The 19021-nt window shown below is 58.2% G+C and overlaps 2 protein-coding genes across 4 annotated transcripts in view; one reads left to right on the top strand and one right to left on the bottom strand.

Annotated features, from left to right (window-relative positions):
• Positions 1-5541, top strand: part of ACBD6 (acyl-CoA binding domain containing 6) — a 72299-nt gene extending 66758 nt beyond the window's left edge. Inside the window, exons 7-8 of one of the 2 annotated variants that reach the window (XM_068689980.1) lie at positions 2366-2396; positions 5086-5541. In XM_068689980.1, coding sequence (XP_068546081.1) covers positions 2366-2396; positions 5086-5240 — 186 coding nt within the window. In that variant the 3' untranslated portion in view covers positions 5241-5541. Of the gene's footprint in view, positions 1-2365; positions 2397-2880; positions 4269-5085 lie in introns of those variants that run through there. The other variant, XM_068689981.1, reaches the window with a different exon arrangement.
• A 1304-nt stretch (positions 5542-6845) lies between these two features.
• Positions 6846-18857, bottom strand: LHX4 (LIM homeobox 4). Of its 2 annotated transcripts, none has more exons than XM_068689979.1 (6): positions 18702-18857; positions 11889-12060; positions 9455-9657; positions 9152-9306; positions 8703-8874; positions 6846-8612 (listed from the first exon to the last, which is right to left on the bottom strand). In XM_068689979.1, the coding sequence occupies exons 2-6, from the start codon at positions 11951-11953 to the stop codon at positions 8215-8217; spliced, it is 993 nt and encodes a 330-aa protein (XP_068546080.1). In that variant the 5' UTR covers positions 11954-12060; positions 18702-18857; the 3' UTR covers positions 6846-8214. The 2 variants fall into 2 exon arrangements, with proteins under 2 accessions (XP_068546080.1, XP_068546079.1); XM_068689978.1 differs by lacking the exon at positions 18702-18857 and adding an exon at positions 16714-16866.
• Positions 18858-19021: the final 164 nt, after the last annotated feature.

The following is a 19021-nucleotide window of genomic DNA, read 5'->3' as shown; positions in this document are numbered from 1 at the left end:
GCCAGAAGTGTGCTGTGCTGTTGTGAGGCTTTGCTGGAGCAGCCACGTGCTTTTTTTTGTGGCTACAGCTGAGTTTTGCTGGGGGCACACAGCCCTGCCATGTAGTGCACGGCTAGAATAAAAGCTCATTTCCAGCTTTACTGTGCCCTAATGCAGAAAAGAAGGGCTCCAGCACTGCGGTTACCAAACTTCACATACTTGCACTTTGGAAATAACCGAGGGAAGCGTTCAGGTTTTCATGTTACAGATCTATAACACGGTTGGTTTCAGTGTGTATCAGTGGGCTCTGGGTTCTGCTGTAGCTGCAGCGCCGTGTGAGTTACATTTCCCCAACCCCAAAGCTAAGTTGGAGCAAGAAATAAACAATCACAACAATGGCTTGGTGCTTTATATCAACCAAAGCAACAAATATCCCCATCAGTTTCAAAGGAGAAAAATTAACAGCTCCAGCTGCACTTCGGGCGGTGTCCTTTGCACCAAGACCAGCCGGAGTTCACCTTGAGACCACGTCTGCGCATCGCAATTCGACACAAACATTTCCAGAGCCTGGGAGGTGGCGTTCATCTCCTGAAATTTCCCCAGCCAGAGCCCTAACACTTATTTTCATGGCCCATCCAATTAATCCCCAGGTGTGGGCACAGCACCCTGAAGGATGAGCACGACCCTGCCTGGTGCCCAGCTGCAGCACACGGGGGGCTCCAGAAACCCAAACCTGCCGTCAGCAGCCTCCGGAGGGCATTTCAAGGCCCTTAGCGAGGGACCACGCCGGAGCTTTTTCCATTTCCCTGGATTAAAAATTGTCACGGAGGAAACAGAAGCGAACAGCATCGCGTCGGAGAAGTGGAACAAATGGCATTTGGCCAGCGGTCAGGCTCAGAAGGGAAAAAAAAAACGGTGTAAATAAAGTGTAAACAGCGTTTGCATAACATGGGATTAATAGCTCTTCTTAAAAGCAGCGTCGGGATGGAAGAGACGCATTTTGTGTGCTGGGACCTGCCCAGGAGCCCAGCAAAAAGGCCGGTCAGGCAGCCCGATGGTGGCAGTGCTGAAGCAGCAGCGTTCAGCGCAGGCCTTTGGAAGAGGAACAAATGTCTGGAGCATTTCTGGACCAGCCCTCGGCGTTTTGCAAGGAGCTTGGAGGCGCAGCTCTCCTCCAGGCAGGGATTTCTGCCAGGGGGCCCGGGTCCCGTTGCGCCTCTCCGATTCGATCCACCTGCGGGTATTTTTTTGCCGCTGTTGCTGGCTGAAATTTTGAGAGCAGTGATGCAGAGCGGAGCTCGCCTCCCATCCCCCAGCCCTGCATATTTTAAAGCCTGCCTCTCTGATAATTCACCCGTGCTGCTGCCGCCTCTCCTCCTCCTCCAGCCCGGCTCCGGTCCGTGCCGTCCCCAGCGCTGCTCCGAAGCACTCTGTGGCTCTGCACCAGGGCCAATTCCTCATTAACACAGAGGAATTAGCAGCTGCCATCCATTGATGGGGTCCGTGGACCCCCCCTTTGCATAGCCTCTTCCCAAAGTTTGGCATGTTTGGTCTGATAATAACCAGCCTGGAAACCAGACATCTCCAAGCAGCAGTTTTCTGTGTGGTTTCTACCTGTTCTCCTCTCCTTTTTTCTCCTTTTGCCGGCTCCAGCATCCATGGCGGGCTGTTGAATTTGCACCTTAATCCCAAAGATGATGGTAATTAAAAACTTAAGTCTCCATAAACAGATGCAAATACATTAAGGAGGCAAGGAGCTGACTTAGAGGCTAATCCCGGTGGGGCAGTGAAAGCGAAGGGGACAGTGATTCCTCCCTTCTGGCATTTCACCTGCTCCCGTGGCAGGACGAGGCTGCGGCACGGGGCAGTGCCAGCTTTGTGCTGCTGGCTCTGGGGACGGGACACACGGGAAGAGCAGGGCAGGACACACCAAGGGCTGGTGTCTTCAATCCGAGTTGATTTTTTTTGTTTTGTTTTGTTTTTTTTCATTATGCCCACTATGTTGAGCCGTACAGGCACCCAGGTGCATTACCTGTTTCCTTACTCTCAGTGGGCACCTACAGAGGTAGCTGCCACCAAAATCTCAGCGTTACCTCGGTCCCAAAATAAGGTTGCAGGAATGAAATCCTTTATTTTTATGAACTGAATTATACTCATGTTGTGACGTGCCCCACGTGTTGTTATATGTGGCTGGGTGCTGGTTGCCCATCGATACGGACCGATGGTGGGTCAGAGCCTGGCCGCTACGTAGCTGGGTGTCCAGGACTGTTGATCTGGTCAATTCATGTACTGCTGTGATTCACCTCATTTATTGAAAGCTGGCGTTTGCTTCTAGCCACACGGCATTGCCTACGCCTCTCAAATCAAGTCTCTGTCTCTCTTCCAGGACGGCGAAGGCCAGACTGCGCTCCATTACGGTAAGCTGCCCCTCGCCTTGGTGGTTCCCTCTTAACAGGATGGCTTTGCAGCTGGAGCTGCGTACAGAAGGCAAATTTCAGCAGGAACAGCAGGAGGGAAGATGGGGTTGATTAACCGGTGACCACGTCCATGAGGAATGTGGTCTAACCTCCGAGTGGCCTGGTTACAGGCTGGTTTGGTGCCAGCGGAGAGCACAACAGAGCCTCTGCTGCCAAACCAGCTTGCATCACCCCTACAGCTGCGTGCTGGTTAGATACAGGATTTTGTAGCAGTTCTTTTAATGGAAAGATTGTTCTACCCCTAAATGAGAAAAGTAGAGAGACTGAAGTGACACATGCAGTGCTGACGTACAGGGGAGAGAAAAAAAATCGATTTAATCTCTATCATAATTTTTTCCCAAATTAAGACATACCCAGTTATTATTTTTTACTCCCTCTCAGTGGCTGTCAGTGTGTAATTAAGAGCGTACTTGTCATTCTGCAGTGTTTGTGCCTCCTTCTCTCTCGCTGAGCTCTCCACAAGGACATCAGCAGGATGGCAAAATCGCTTTGTAGCCTGTCGGTCCGAGACACAGCTCTTGGACCTGGAGCTAGGCTACCAAATTCCCAGGCCCTTGCACCAAGACTGCAATTACAGTAATGCAGGAGTGTTCCCCCTGTGGTCTCTCCTGCAGGAGGCTTCATTTTTCAAATTTGTATCCTGACTGAAGCAGAAAATCTGCTGCGTGGTGCTGCGGTGTCTGGAGAGCAGCACGTCGGTGCCTTGCTCTCTGCCCAGCTTGTTCCAAATTTGGGGCTGGGTGTTTAACGAAAACTTAACTATTTTAACTAACGTTATTTCAGAAGTATTTTCTCTGAGCCACCTGGCCAGCTCTGATGTCTAAATAATGGGTTTTCCAGGGTTTTTTTTTTAAATTTTGTGAGTGTTAAAGGACAGTCTTCCCTTCCCTCAGGTGTTATCCCTGTGAGTCACCTGCGGGGAAGCCTCTGGGTCTCAAGCCCATGGGTCTGGTCTGCAGGAGATTTCCTTCCTAGTTCCCTCACGTATCAGATCTGGCCACAAATCACCCAAATCTTGAACCCCTACTAAATGAGGCAATTGCTCTGATTCAAGTGCTACCAGCCTGAAACTGGGGCTCGCCTAAAAGCTGGTGCCAGCTCAGTAAGGGCTCCGTAACCAAGGCATTCATTGCAGCACAGGCACCAGGGCAGAACGCGGCCTCCCCTTTTCTTCGAGCCTTTTCTGGGAAGGGTTAAGCCCCGGGAGCGGCTGCTTTTAGGGTGTAGCCATCCCTTTTTATGAGTGAGCGCGGCCTGACAGCTGGCCTTGTGGCGACAGCTCTCCTGATTACAGCCGGCGTCGGACCTCAGGATGCACCAGGCTATAAATTCCGCCTCCTTCCACCCATCAGGGCGCTGACCCTGGGTTTAAGTGGAGGTTAAGCGGGGGCCAGCGCTCAGCTGCCTCCCAAAAGCTCCTCTGGCCTGTGGGACCAGCCGGGCACGAGCGTGGCCTCCCACTGAGTGGCCTCCTGGTCTTCTCCACCCATCCATCCATCCATCCATCCATCCATCCATCCATCCATCCATCCATCCATCCATCCATCCATCCATCCATCCCTCCATCCATCCACCCGCCCACAGGGAATACAGAAATCATTGCCGCTGCCGCTCCCAGAGGAAATCAAGGCTTCTCCGAGCGCTCGCGGCCACGTGGCCGCGGGGTGGGCAGGCTCTCTATCCTCACGGGCGCTCTGTCTTCCCTGTAAAGCACCATCTGTTCGGCTCTGTCTGTGCCGTGGCAGGGCAGTGGGAGGGGACGCTGGAGGGAAAATAAATAAAAAAAAAAAAAAAAAAGGGGGGGGGGAGAGAGAGAGAGAAAGAAATTCATCATCTGAACCCTGAGGATTAATGGAGTCGGAAGGCGAACTGCGCTGAATGAAAATTCATCTTCACCCTTGCTGGTGTCAGGGCTGCCGCTCCGGCCCCGTGACAAATCGGGGTTCCCAGGGGGCCATAAATCCACCCCCCCGGGGCACGAGGACGGGCACCGCGGATGCCGCTGCCTTGGCATCCCTGGGCTGCTCCTTTCCCACAGCCACCCCCGGGTGCTCCCTCCCCAGCCCCTCCGTCCGGGCTGCCCCATGTCCCCGCTGCCACCTGCTCCGTCACCAGCCCCGTCCCCTTCCCCTTTTTATCTTTTTCCATCCAAGCTCCAATCGCCGGTTGAATTTATTTTAATTAAACGTTGCTGCTTGTCCCTTTGGGTCAGGACAGAAAAACTGCAGAGCAATGCAAAAGACACTCTTAATTACTACATTTAATGGCAAAAAAGAGTTAGTCGGTTATGTTGTAAAAGTTATATAATTAAAATTAAAAATATAGATATATAAAATTAATTATATGAAAGATAATTAAAACCAAGAGACACCAATCCGACAGGAAGCCGCCTTCGCAGTCGTGTAGGGCAGATGGGGCCGGGATGGGGCTGGCTTCCCTGGGACCAAGTGGGAAGGGGAGATGGAGCCACTGGGACTTCTGCTGGGCTCTTCAGCACTGAGGTTTCCTAATTTTTCAACACCCTTTTTTCAACACGACGTCCCTGGGACACCCAGGGGAAGCCAGGGGAGCCGCACGGGGCCTGTCACCACCACCAGCCAGCCCCTAACCCTTCCCTTTCTCCCTGCAGCCGCCGCCTGCGAGTTTTTGGACATCGTGGAGCTGCTGCTGAAGTCGGGAGCCGACCCCGGGCTGCGGGACCAGGAGGGCTGCCTGCCGGAGGAGGTGACGGGCTGTAAGGCCATCAGCTCGGCCCTGCGGCAGCACGCCGCCGGCGGGCCCTAACGCAGCCAGACGGACATCGAGGCTTCAGAGCACGGGGGCCGGGCTTTCGGGCTCCAAGGCTGGCCCCCCGCGGGCAGGACGGGCGCAGGGCTGTGCATGCTCGGGCATTTATCGCTGTTTTTGGGGTGGAGAGGCCCGGATAAGGCCCTGCTGTTGTTTTACTGTCTTCGAGGCCGCTCCTGGCCGGGCCGCTCGCCTCTTCCCTTTGGGGCGAGGCCCGGTTTGTTTTTATTTTTCTTATGTTTTTTTTCTCCTGGGTCCAAGCAACGTGTTATAAATAAAAACAAGCACAGCGTCGGGACCGTGCCTCCGCGTGTTCACCTCGCTGGGACACCGTGGGTGCCCCCATCCCGGGGAAAAGAGGGCTGAAATACAGCGGGGACTCGAGCCACTTCATGCGTCCTCTTTGCTGGTTTCAACCTAGCAGGAAAAACCCCACAGATTGGGTTTTTTTTTTGGCTGACACTGATGGCGGTGGCTGTGCTGGCTCGGCCTCGGCATGGCACAGGGCTGCTCCTCTGGCCGGGGGGCTCCAAGCCCCCTGCCCTCACCCTGGCTCAGCCCTTCTGCCCATCGACACCACGGAGGGACCCTGGGCTGGACGGATGCACCAGGCAATAAAATAAATCTCTCTTAAACCCGGGGTGGAAAACGGTAGCGGCGAGGCCCCGGCTTTCAGGGAGCACATCTGGGGGCTCAGCGCGCAGCCCTGGAGATGTTTATAGCACTTTAGGTCTGTTTGTGAGGTTGGAGCCTTTCCAAAAAAAGCAGGAGGCGGTGGGGGGGGAAGAGAAAGACATATATTATTGTTTATAATCTGCTTTATTCAGCCAAACCTTTTCCCCAACAGCCTTGCGGATTGCTGCTTAAATCCCCCGGTGCCTTTAACTACCGATACAGAAAGTGGTTAATGTGCATTGGGGCTAAGCTTGGCATCTACTCCAGGAAATCACTTTAATTGAGAAGCATTAAATGTTAAAATGATTAAAATATATAAAGCCGACACACCGGTGCCCGTGGCGGGGCTCAGCGCCCCCAGCGCCTCTCACCTGCACCCGCCTTGGGTGTTTTGGGGTGCCCGGGGGGGCAGTGGCAGGGATGGAGGCGCCCACCCTGAGCCCTCCCCCCCTGCACGAAGCAGCACGGCTGGCGTGAGGTGTGCCGGATCCGCGCCGAGCTGCCAAAACTGGCATCCCCCATCCCAGCTGCCGGGACGTGGCCACCAACTCGGTAAGGTGCCTCCATGGGACAAGCCAGAGCCACCCCATCTCCATCCCAATCCTGGGGACCCCAGGCTCAACCTCACCCGAATTATTGCCCACCCAACATCCTGGGGGGGGGGCTCAGGTGGCTGCTGAGCCACTGCCCCCCCCCGGGTGGGGAAGAAAAGCCCAGAGACAGCGGCTGCTAAAGAGCGTCCCGAGTTTATTTTCCATGGCGCGCCCTCGGTGCGGCGGGCTGACCGTACACAGCTCATGCCATCGCGCAGGAGGCAGGGTACAAAGCAACGCCCCGGGCCCAAAATTTGGGGCAGGGGGCAGGAGAGGGGGATGTTGTGTCTCCCCAAAGACATGGCAATAAATAAGGTTTTATTCTTTGATTTCATTTTTATTTTTTTATTTTCTCTTTTTTTTTTTTTTTTCCCCAGGAAACAAGACTCTCACTTTCTGGAACTGTACAAAATTTACACAGTGAGGGGAGGGGGGGACGTTTGGCCTTGTCATGGTGTGGGGGGGTGGACAGCAAACAAGCACAGCCAGTGGGGACCCCCCTGCAGGGGTCTGCCCCCCGATGCCCCCCCTCCCACCATCCCAGGGCTCCCACCAGTGGCCGGGAGCTTGGCACAGAGCAGCACCAAAGGGGGGCACGGCAGGGGGGGCACATGGGTGCAGCACTGACACACCCAGCGGGAGGGCAAGGGCCCGTCCTGGCGATGTGCTTTCTTCAGCTGAATGTTTAATTCTTACTCCTTTATTTATTTTTTTCTCCCTTTTGCTTTCTGGGCTCTGGCAGCAGCCCGCACACCCCGGGGCTGCGAGGCGCTGAGCTGGGTTTCAGCCGTCGGACCGAGTGCCGTCAGCCCGCTGTGTGCGTGCACCCAAGGGTGCCAAAACCACCCCAAGGCCCCCCCCATGCTGGCTGCACCCACACTCAGTCCTGCTACCTGGAGGAGGTGTGTGGCCAGGGCTCACCCCCGTGTGCCCTATGCAGCTGGCAAAATGCCCTTTTCCCCTCTGTTTTTGGGGGAAGTTGTTGCCATACCCAGGAGCAAACAGGCTCGCCTCACCCCGCTGCTCCCCACCACCTTTGGCCGCGTCCCCTCTCCCCGTGCCAGCCCCGCACATCCCGGCCACGACCGATATTTTGGGCCTCTCAGGCTGGAGGCTTTTTTTTCCCCCGTTGCAATTCCTCCGTGCCATGCTCGCAAGGCACAGCCCGCAGCGATGCACCGCGAGCGCTCCTGCGCACCCAGGGATAAATCACGGCCCCGCAGCCGCAGGGCGACAGCTCCGCTCCCGCCCCACCACCACCACCCGAGCCAGCAGCATCAGCCCCGGGAGGGGTCAAAAATAAACCCTTCTGCAATATAGACTTTGCCTTCCCTGATTGTCCTCCCCTCCCACCTCCATCCCTCCCGAGCACGTGGCTCTCCGCCGACACGGGGAGGGACGAGGCTGGAGCAGGGCCGGTGCCCCCCTTCCCCACCGTGCCGCCCTCACCTCCCTTGTGCTTACACCCAAAAGCATCCGACCCCGTCCCCGCCGAGCCCCGGACATCACCGATGCCCTGGGGACGCCCCCGTTCCCCCTCCCCGTGTCCCCAAAAAGCCCTCCGTGTCCGATTCCCACGGGAGATCCTGGAAACATCTCACGTCCCGGCGGGCGCCTCCGGCGGTGCTGCGTTTGCGGGCTGCTGGCGGAGGGGGTGGGAGCGGGTTTGCGAGGGGGGCCGGGGCGAGGGGGGCGAGCGGCGTTTAGAAGGGGGGGTGATCCATGTCGTCCAGCCAGGAGGCCGGGCTGGTGGGAAAGTCTGGGTACCCGACGCTGCTCCCCGTGGAGATGTCGGAGGTGGGGCCCCCCCCGGCCATGGCGCGCAGCGTCTGACTCACCCCCTGCGCCCCGTGTGCCACCAGCCCCAGGCCGCTGTCCATGGCGTAGTCCAGCCCGTTGAGCAAGGGCGGGTGGGACGGCAGGGACGAGATGGACGACGGCGACTGGGGGAGCCCGTAGGGGCTGCCGTCCCGCAAGTCCTGGTACGATTGTCCCGTCCCGTCCATGGAGAAGTTCCCGTTCATCAACTGTCCGCCTGCCACGTCCCCGACCGTGCCGTAAACCCTGTTGGTGTGGCCGAGCTCGGAGAGGATCTGGTCTTCTGCAGAGGAGAAGGGGGAGAGCAGAGGGGGTGTCAGTGCATGGAAAACCCCACAGACCCCCCCAGCCCCTCGCCCCTGGCCCCGCTCACCGCGGAAGCTGAGCTCGCTGTCGCTGACGCCGCAGTCCTCGGCCGAGCTCTCCTTCTCCAGCTTGCCGCCCCCGCGGCTGCGCTTGACGCTCTTGTAGAACTGCCCCCAGCGGTGCCGCCCCGCGTCCTTCTTCAGCCGCTTCTCCTTGGCCCGCCGGTTCTGGAACCACACCTGGGGCAGGCAACGGGGACGTGGGTGGCACCGCGGCACCCCCTGACCCAGCACAGCAGCGCCCCAACAGCCCAACCCCACACACCGGGACCCCACAGCTCTGCACCACAGCTTCCAGGCACCCGTGCAGCCGAGCACCCCGCAGTCTGACACCCCAGCATGGCACATCCGTGACACCCAGCACCCCAGTACCCACACAACCCAGCACCCCGCAGCCCAGCACCCCCCTTGCTGGGACCAGCCCATCCTGGGGGCAGGGGGTCGCCCCGGGGCTCACCTGCACCACCCTCATGTCCAGCCCCGTCTCGGAGGAGAGCTGCTCCCGCACGTGTCGGGCGGGCTTGGGGGAGTTCTTGTAGGCGTTCTTCAGCGTCTCCAGCTGCTTGGCCGTGATGGTGGTCCGGGGCCGCTTCGCCCCCGCCTCGGAGTCATCTGGGAGCAAACGAGCAGCGTGAGCATCCCCGAAACGTGCCTGGAGGAGCAGCCCCTGCCTAAAGCGAAGCCCACCCGCTCCGGGACCAGAAAATCCTCAAAGCTGAGGCTGGAGGCGGGCACCAGGTGCTGTGAGGGCCGTGCTTACCGTTCTGCTTGGCGGTCTCGTAGTCCTCCTTGCACACCAGCCTCCCGTCCTCCATCAGGTAGAACTCGTCGCCCGTGGCCAGCTGCCGGCTGCAGATGATGCAGGCGAAGCAGTGCAGGTGGTAGACGAAGTCCTGGGCTTTCCGCACCACCTGCGTGGGGGGGATGCCCTGCTGGCACGCCGTGCATTTGGTCCCGAAACGCCTGCAAGGACAAGCGGTGGCCCTGAGCCCCGGACGGGGACGGGCACGGGTGGGCTCCGGTGCAATAGGGGCTGGGGGGGGATGCTGGGAGAGGGGGCAAAGTTTAAACCAGCAATCAAGCTAATTATGCGTGACACTTCACACGCCGGGGTTTTATCTTCTTCAGCATGAGAGACCGGCCTAATGGATCCGAGGAAGGTTTGATTTTAATGGTTCTTTTAACTAATGCTTATAGGCTGCCTGATTTCCCCTGCAAGGACAGTACATATTTCATCCACATTAATACCAAATAAATTAATTACACCGCCCCGCTAGCATGATGAATCCCAGATTAATTCAGAATGATGGGGCTCTTACACCATAATGACAGCCCGCTGGGTGCACCGGCCGCGCCGGCGTGGGGTGGGCGCGGGGCCCAGCACGCCTGCAAGGAGCCTGCAAGAATGGTGCACGGAGCGTGCAAGGAGTGTGCAAGGAGCCTACAAGAACGGTGCGTGGAATTGCAAGGAACACGCAAGAGGTGCACAAGGAGCGTGCAAGGAGCAAAGAGCTTGGACACAGCTTGCATGGAGCGTGCAAGGAGTGTGCAACAAGCGTGCATCTCGCCCCCCCTGGGCCACAGACAAAGCAAAGGGTGCCATCGCTCCGTGTGCACCCACAGGACAGCGGGATGGGGCAGACGGAGGGACGGACAGGACAGACAGACCCCATTTCTCCGTGCCCAAGAGCAAGCCTGCAGAAGGGCGCACTCGTTGCACCAGTAAGGAACAGAGACTGGGGGAAAAAAAGTAAATAAATTAATTAAAAAAAATAAAATCTGGCTTTTTTGGCAGCCCCAAAGAAGCTGGCCTGAAATCCCCACGTGCCCCACAGGTCACGGAGCCGGGGTCCAGGGGCAGGTGAAATAAAGGTGAAGCGAGCGGCCGCCGTGGAGCTATCGATCGGCGCGAAATAATCCAGGCGGGACCTAATCTGAGAACATCGCTGAGCTCCCGGCTCTAATTAACATCGATTACCCACACCTTTCGGGCAGCTATTTAAATGACTTTGAGATTAATAGTCTGGAGAGCGTCGCGGGGGAAACGCTACCACCAGGGCTGGGGCGGCCGCCTGCCCGCCGAGCAATCCCAGCGGCATTTTGCACAGTGACTTTTGGCTGCCACAGCAGCAAGGAGAAGGGGAATCAGCACAGCACCGGGGTTTATCCATGCTGGTTTGGGCTTCCCAAGGGGCACGGAAGCCCCGCACCAAGCCCCCTGTGCCATTAAACCGGGGAAAGTCCTGCCTAGGGATTACGGCCGTGTAATCGCCATTTCACGGTTTAGCCGGCGATGAAGGATGGGGCACGCGGCACGGCCCCCCTGGGGCTTGCAGGGGACAGGGACAGGGACACAGCCCCTGTCCCCGAGGTGTGGCAGCTCCTTGATGGCCCAGCTCCATCACCTGAAGCAGGATCCGTCCCTCCTCCCCTCCGCCTCACGTCACAGCAGCCAACGCCAATGTACCCACTGTGCCTGGCCATGGTGCAACACCCGCTGCCAGCCCTGGGGAAAACTCCCAGATTTTGCCAGCAATCATGGAATAAAGCATCTTTGCTGAAGAGTCCATTTCTTTTTCCCTGGAAATGGGTTTTTCTTCCCTGCAGGAGCTGGGGAAAACACCGAGGAGGGTGCATCACGCGGCTCAGGGGCCGATTGCAAAGCAGCAACAAAATGAAACGAGGTTTTTGCACACCAGGAGCAAAATAAAAGGAAAAAAATAAAATAAAATAAATAAAATAAATTAAAAAAAGGCAAGGGAAAAAAAAAAAAAAAGAGGAGAAAAATGGGGGGGGGAATGTGAAAAAAAAAATAAAAGCAAAGGGAGAGAAGCGGCACCAGCAGAGCCCCGGAGCAGGCAGCGCTGCGCCTTGCACGGGTGGCTCCTGCCCTCTAGCTCCCAGCACCGCGGGGCCGCCAACCGAGACCAATTCGGGCTGCAAAATATAACAGGGAGCCGGGCAGGGAGTGTGAGGGGGAGCTGGGTCTGTAGGGTTAAATCCTGACCAACAGCACCCAGCCTGGGCCAGGTGAGAAGCGGCAAAATTTCCTTTTTCTAAGCACTTGGGCTTGGAAAAAAAAAAAAAAAAAAAAAAAAAAGGACACAAAGTGAATAAAAAATTGGAGACGTGATGCTTTAAAATGTGTGCGCCTGCCTGCTTTGCTGGCGGGGTTTTTGGGGCGCGGTACTCACTTGAAGAAGTCCTCCTTGCAGTAGACGCTGCCGGCGCGGGCGAAGCAGCGGTCGGCCAGCTGCATCTGGCAGTCGGCGCACTTGAGGCAGGAGCTGTGCCAGTGCCGGTCCAGCACCTTCAGGATGAACTTGTCCAGGATGTGCTGGTTGCAGCCGGCGCACTGGGGGATTTCTGGGGAGGGGGGGACGGAGAGAAAAGCAGCGTCAGCCCCCCCCCGGCTGCTCCGTGCGCGCACCCCGCGCTCTGCCACCTGTTCGCCGCGCCGGGAGCAGGGACTGAAGCCTCCTCCCCGCTGACATCGAGGAATAGATTTCCAAAATTTGTTCCCACATGGAAAAATGCCTCTTCCTCCCCTCCTTGCTCCCACTTCACCCCGAGGACCGTGCGTGCCCGGTTTCCCCCTGCAGGGGCTGCAGGCTCGCCCGCCGGCTCCCAGCCACATGTTGCAGATCCCCGGGGCTGGAAAGGGGCTGAAGCAAGGGGGGGGGCTCCAGCAGGGCTTGGGGTAACCCTGCGGGTGGCCAACGCGTCCCTGGCCTCCTCTGCAGCCCCCCTGCTGCAGGAGGATGCGTGTGCGGTGCCTCACACAGCATCTGCCCGCAGCCCGGCTGCTCACACAGATCTGGAGAGCCGGGGTGTTTCTCTCTCTTTTTCTACCCGACCCTAGTTCGGAATAAACAGGGGGGGCTGGAAAGGCTGCAGGAGATTGCCCGGTAAAAGCCACGCACAGAACGCTGAGACGCGCGCATGAAAGAAAATTGATTTTTTTTAGGGAAAAAAAAAAACCCTCACGCTGATAGCTGGAGATGCTCCCGCATCAGCTCTGCCTCCCCTCCCGCCGGTGCCAGCTCACGGGAAATATCTGGGCTGCTGGGGGGATTTTTGTTCTGGCCACCACAAAGCCCGGGGGGGATTAGGAGCCGCTCCGCTGCCCCCGGAGCAGCGGCCGGGAGAGAGCATTCACCCCCTGCACCCCAACCAGGGATGGGCAGGGGAACGGGACCCAGGGTGAGGGAGGAAACCGAGAGAGGGATGGGGAGAAGGAGGGGAGAGGGAAATAAAAGGGAAAGGAAAGGAAAGGAAAGGAAAGGAAAAGGAAAGGAAAGGAAAGGAAAGGAAAGGAAAGGAAAGGAAAGGAAAGGAAAGGAAAGGAAAGGAAAGGAAAGGAAAGGAAAGGAAAGGAAAGGAAAGGAAAGGAAAGGAAAGGAAAAAGGAAAAAATGAGGAAAAAAATAAAAAAAAGGAAAAAGGGGAAGGGAAAAGGAAAAGAAAGGAAAGGATCAGAAATGACAAAATGAGAGGAATTAAAAGAGAGGAAAAAAAGAGGAAAAATGAAAAGAAAACAAGAAAAAAAAAATGAAAAAAAGGTGAAAAGAAAGGAAGAAAGGAAAGGAAATGAAAAGGTGAAAAGAAAGGAAAGGAAAGCAAAATGGAAAAAGAACAGAACAGAACAGAAAAGGTAGAAAAGACAGAAAAAGAAAAGGGCAGACAAGAAAAGAAACGGAAAATGAAATTAATATAAAAGGAAAAAGAAAGAAAAATAAAAAAAATAAAACAGGAAAAGAAAAGGGAAAAGAAAAGAAAGGAAAGAAAAGAGAAAATGAAAGAAAAATAAAAGGGAAAAGGAAAGGAAAAGAAAAGGGAAAAAGAAAAAGGGAAAAGAAAAGGTGAAAAAGAAAAGGTGAAAAGGTGAAAAGAGAGGAAAATAAAATGAAAAATAAAGGAAAATAAAAGGGAAAGAGAGAGGAAAAGAAAAGGGAAAAAGGAACAAAAAGAAATGGAAATACAGGAAAAGGAAAGGGGGGGGAGGAAATGAAAAGGGGAAAAAAAAAAGAAAATGAAAAGGAGAAATAAAGGAAAAGAAAATTGGGAAGAAAGGGGAAAAGGCAAGTAAAAGCAAAGTGGAAAAGAAAGAAATAAAATAAAAGTTAAAAAAAAAATAATGGGGAAAAAGAAAGGAAAAAGGCACAGTAGGAAATTATATCATTACAGCCTAAACCAAACCAGCATTACTTAAAATTACTTTGGGGTTACTGACAAGTCTGTCAAGTGAAGCCAGCTGATTTTATAATTCTCGAGGGCAGATAAGTTACAATCCCAGTGGCCTTGGGGCCGTATTTATTGCTGGCATTTAAGCCCGTGTCACATTCACAGCACGAGGCTGAATAAAACCCCGCACACGCAGGTTCCGCAGCCCCTCTCCCCGCTTGTTTTGGGACTGCGCCCAACTTCTTGCCCTCCCTTGCACCTTTCTCACCCCTGCCTGAGCCCAACACCAGATTTTGGGGTCCCAATTCCAGAAGGACCCTGCTCCAGAGAGACCCCGGCACCGCAATGCCCAGCCCCGGGTCGGTGGCACCGAAAAGTGAATTATCTCCCTTATTTCATAAAGATGGGTGCTGCTTTCTGCAATGGGATTTGTGTGCGTGTTTATTTGTCTGAGCGGGGAGGTGCTGGGAAGCTCCCGGGTTTCTCGCTGTCGAGGGCAGCAGCACGGCTTCACGTCAACAAGCCAACAGTCGCGATCGGTATCGCAATGCCAGCCCCCAAATTGCCAGGGGGGAAAAAAATAAATAAATACACATGCGAAAATAAAATAATAAAATGAAGCAAAACTAAAAAAAAAAAAAAAAAAAAGAAAAAAAAAAAAAAAAAAGAAAAGAAATGAAATCAAACAAAACAAAATGCAACTAAACAAAAGAAAATAAAAACAACTCAAAACGCAACGAAACCAAATAAGCCGAAGCAAAGCCAAACAAAGCCAAACCAAGCAAAAACCGAGCCGAGGACCGGCTCTTGCCCGCGGGCTGCCCGGAGCCACACGGCGCTGCGGACCCCCCCCCCCGGACCCCCCCAGCCCGGGATGGGCGCACACGGAGCGGCCCCACGCGTGGCACGGCCCCGCGGGGCCCCCCCAGCCGCCCACGGTGGCGGTGACAGCGATGGGGGGGGGGGGGGACAGACCTGGTGCCACCATAGCAAGCGATTTTTTAATTTATTTTTTTAATATTTTATCATTTCGGGAAGGGCTCCCCGCAACCCCGCGGCCTCTGCCTTGCAGCAGGACGTTAATAAAGAGCGCTGTTAATCACGGCCGGCAATTAGCACGAAGCACCCAGGGGCTGCCGGGGGGTGTGGGGGGGGGTTTCCTGGATTTCCCCACCCGGGGGCAGCCCCTTGCCCCCCGGGAAGATCCCTGGGCAGGATCGGGCCCCGACACCGCGGTGCCACGGGGCCCGCTGGCTGCTCGCAGGGCTCAGCACCAGGCAATTAATTAATTAATTGCACGTGTATATATATGGACACGGCTATATAGCAAACAGATATCTCTCTGCTACCAATTTCTGTGCTTAAATAAATCAGAAAAACAAAATCTCGTTTGATTTTTCCCTGCTAATTCCCGCTGCACGGTTACCGCGGCACTGGGGGGGGGGGAAGGCTGGTGGCACCCCGAGGGGCCGAGGGGGGGGGGACAGGGGCCGTGCTGGGGGCTGAATCTCCCTTCGGGCACCTCGTTTATCCCTTGCTGCAGCGAGATTTTGGGGCCATAAACGCCGATTCCGCGGCTCTGCCCCGGAGCTGTCATTTGGCTGCGGGGGGAGGTCAGGATGCGGCCGTGGGACAGAGCCCCCCCACCCCCCCACCCGTTACACGGGGCGTGTAATTGCCTCCGGGCCCGGCCACGGGAACGAAAAGGGGCAAAAACGGGGAAACAGCCCCAAAACCTGGTGCGGGGGGGCTGAGCCGAGCCGTCGGGACCGGCACCGGTGGCGCACGGACAGCGGCTGCGGGGGGGTGACGGCGGCCGGGCCGGGCCGGGGGGGACTCAGGGGGGGTGCAGCGGGCACGGGAAGGAGATTTGGGGGTGGAGGGGGGTGAAAAGGGGGTTTGGGGGCGCAGCAGGGAGCAGATGAGGGCGAAGGCCGGCGGCAGAGCGGGACAGACAGACAGACGGGGCACAGCCGGCTGTACCCCCCCAAAATGCAGCCGCCCCCCCAGGCAGAGCCGCCCGCTCTGCACGGCCCCGGGGCTCGGGTCCCGTTCGTCCCCGCACCGTTGTCCCCTTTAATCCCCCTCTCCCCCCCCCAAAAAACCCACAACTTTCCCGGGGCCGCAGAGCATCGCCCGGCTCCCCCCGACGGCCCCCCCCTCCCCGGGCTCGCCGGGACGCTCCGGTTCTCCGGAACCGTTTGCAAACGACGGGAAAAAAAAAAATAATAATAATAACAACAAAAATAATCAAATCAACAACAACAGCAACAAAACCGCCCCCACCGCCGGCTCCCCACCACCACCCCCGGCAGGGCAGGGTCCGGCCCTATGGAAAGGGGTGGGGGGGCCCAAAATCGGGGCTCTCCCGCAGCACGTCGGGGCCGGGCCGTCCCCGTGCGGGGCTGTGCCCGCATCCCGGCGGCGGGGGGGGGCGGCTGGGTGCGCTACCTGTGGCTGTGCGGCACGTATGGCCATGTGCGCACACACACACACACACAGATATATAAATATATAAAATATATAGAAATATATAAAAAATATATAAATATATAAAATACACGCCTGGTGTGGGGGAGCCCGCAGCCGCAGCGGGATCACCGCCGCCCTCCCCGTCCCGGCTGCAGGGCTCTCCCCTCCACCGCGGCTTGCCTGTCGCGATAAACGATATAAGCGGGGTGTCGTGCGCTAGGGGCCGGGAAGGGCGCACCGCGAGCATCCCCGCACCCCCCTGCCGCGCCGCGCCGACCTCCCCGTCGGGGCCGGGCCCTCCCGGCTCCCCCCCGGTGCCCTGCGGCAGGGAGCGAAGCGGGGGAGAAGCGAAGCGCGTCCTTACGTTGCACCGGCACGCCGAGGATCTCCGGCAGCCCCTTGACAGCCCCTTCGGCAGCGAGCGCGGAGCTCTGCATCATTTTATTGGCCCGGGGCTTGGGGGGCCGGGAGGGCAGGGCAGGGCCGGCGGAGCCCCGGGGCCGGCGCTGGGAGCCCAGCCGTGCCCGTGCCGGTGCCGGTGGCGGTGCCGGTGGCGGCCCGGGCGCGGTGCCGCAGCTGTGCCCGCCCGCGCCGCCCGCCTCCCATTCATTCCCCTGCGGGGAGCGCGCCTGACGTCACCGCCCGCAGGGGGGCGGGGGCGGGGCGGGCCAATCCCCGCCCGCCCCGCGGCCTAGGGGGCGGGGCCAGCTCGGGGAGTGGGCGGGGCTTGAGGGGTTCGGGGGCGGTGCCTGCGGGGAAGGGGCGGGGCTTAATGGGCGCGCCACGCCCCCCGCGCGCGCGGGGGTCCGGCGGCTGCGGAGCGTGGCGCGGGTGTCGCGACAGAGGGGATCGCGATATAGGGATCGCGATATAAGGGAATCGCGATATAAGGGACGGGGAGCTCTGCTTCCCGAGTTCCCACGAGGGATCCCGCAGCCAAACGGGACCCGGCCAGGGACCCGCGCTGCGGGTGCCCGCGGGACACCAAGATTGGGGAAAAAAAGGGAAAAAGGGGCGAAAATAAAAAACTGGGGGAGGGAGGGGAGGAATGCAGCAATTCTGGTGCTTCCTCGGGAAAAAGCATCAGCCGCTGCTGGGTGTTCACCCCGCGCCCGGAGGCACCGCAGGACCCCGGCTCCTTGCTCACCGCAGCCGTGCCCCCCCCGGCCCCCACCCCCAAACCCCGCCGTGCCGTGGGGGTGTCGGCCCTGACCCCAAACCTCCCGGCCCCAAAACCCGGCTCTGCGCTGCGCTGAGCGCACCCCAGGCCCCTGCAGCCCCCACCACCTGCGGCCGGGGCCGACCCCGGGGACGCGGCTGCTGCCCCCAGCGGGTCTGGGGGGGGGGAAAAGTTCCCCGGCAGGACGCGTGGCCCTGCATGGACAGCACCTGTCCTGCTCCTCCTCCTCCTCCTCCTCCTCCTCCTCCTCCTCCTCCTCCTCCTCCTCCTCCTGAAGCGGTTCCCCAATTACCCCAGGGCTGTGGGCAGGCCCCGCGCTCTCCTCCTCTCCTCCAGGCTCTGATTTATCTTTCTGTCTGGAGCGCGGCTCCCCCCCCCGCTTCCCCCCCACCCCCCTTCTCTTCGGGGAATTCAATTTTCATTCATTTTTCTGCCGTGCCGGATTGATGCAGACCCCGCTGCCCCGCTCCGTAGCACTCAGCGCCACGGCGAGCGGCCGCGGGGAGCAGCGCAGCGCCGACTTTCCCCCCCCAAAAAAACCCCGAGCATCCTCCTCTCGGGCTGCCCTCGGCTTCCCTGTGCCCCCCACCCCGTCCCTGTGCCCCCCCCCCCCGTGCCGTGTCGCTTTGCCTTTGCCCCCCCAGCCCCCCGGCTGCCCCTCCGCGGGGTTTGGTGGCTTCGGGGTTTGTTTCGCCTCGGGGGGAGAGGGTGGCGCAGGGAGAATCGCCCAGGCATTTCCCATCCCAAACCATGAGCGAGGATTTTTTGGGGGGAATTCCCCCCCTCCTACCCCCTCCCAGGGTTTATTTTCTCCCCCAAGCTAAACCGGGGCGAAGTTTCGGCGCGGTGCCTGCGGGGGGGTGACCATCCCGAATTGCAGCAGGTTGCATTTCGGGGCAGTTTGGGGGATGCTCAGCTGGGTTTCCCCATTTCCAACCGCAGCAGGGACACCCCAAGACCCCTACAACCCCCCCCCCACAGCCCCCCCCCCGCCCTGGGCCGCATCCTGCCCCATTTGTGCCACCCGTGCACCGAGCTCGCCAGGTCTCAGCCCTCCTCCCGGCGCCCCCCTGCGCCACCAAACCAGGCTCAGCACGGCCCCCCCAATTCTTGGCCACCCCCCACACACCCCAAATCATCCCATCCCCATCTCCCGGAGCTCGGGCACTTACCGGCGGCTGGAGAAAGCGGGGACTGGCGGGCAGGGAGCCGGTGATTTTAATTGGGAATTACCGGACATTAAAACGCCCCCTCTGTGTGTGTCCCCCCCCCCTCCCGGTGATTTTAGGGCCCGAGCAGGGGCGGCGGGGGGGTGCCGGCACAACGCTCTCGCCCACGCCGAGGAGGGAGAAAGGAAAAAGGAAAAAAAAGGACCGAGGGGAGAAAGGGAGCGGCGGGGGGCGGCGAGCCGGGGGGGGGGCGGGGGGGGGGGCAGGCTGGCCTGGAGGAAAATTAAATTGCACTTGAGGGCAAATTCTATTAGGGAATAGCG

Source organism: Anas acuta, chromosome 8 (genome assembly GCF_963932015.1).
Source record: "Anas acuta chromosome 8, bAnaAcu1.1, whole genome shotgun sequence".
Classification (NCBI taxonomy): Eukaryota; Metazoa; Chordata; class Aves; order Anseriformes; family Anatidae; genus Anas; species Anas acuta.
This window is presented reverse-complemented; position numbering and strand designations above follow the sequence as displayed.

Coding starts and splice junctions, on each gene's coding strand:
- LHX4 (XM_068689978.1), bottom strand. CDS start 16,789: ATGATGCAGAGCTCCGCGCTCGCTGCCGAAGGGGCTGTCAAGGGGCTG. Junction 12,061..16,713: donor CCTCGGCGTGCCGGTGCAAC/GTAAGGACGCGC, acceptor CCCCCTCCCCAG/AAATCCCCCAGTGCGCCGGC. Junction 9,307..9,454: donor CGAGACCGCCAAGCAGAACG/GTAAGCACGGCC, acceptor GTTTGCTCCCAG/ATGACTCCGAGGCGGGGGCG.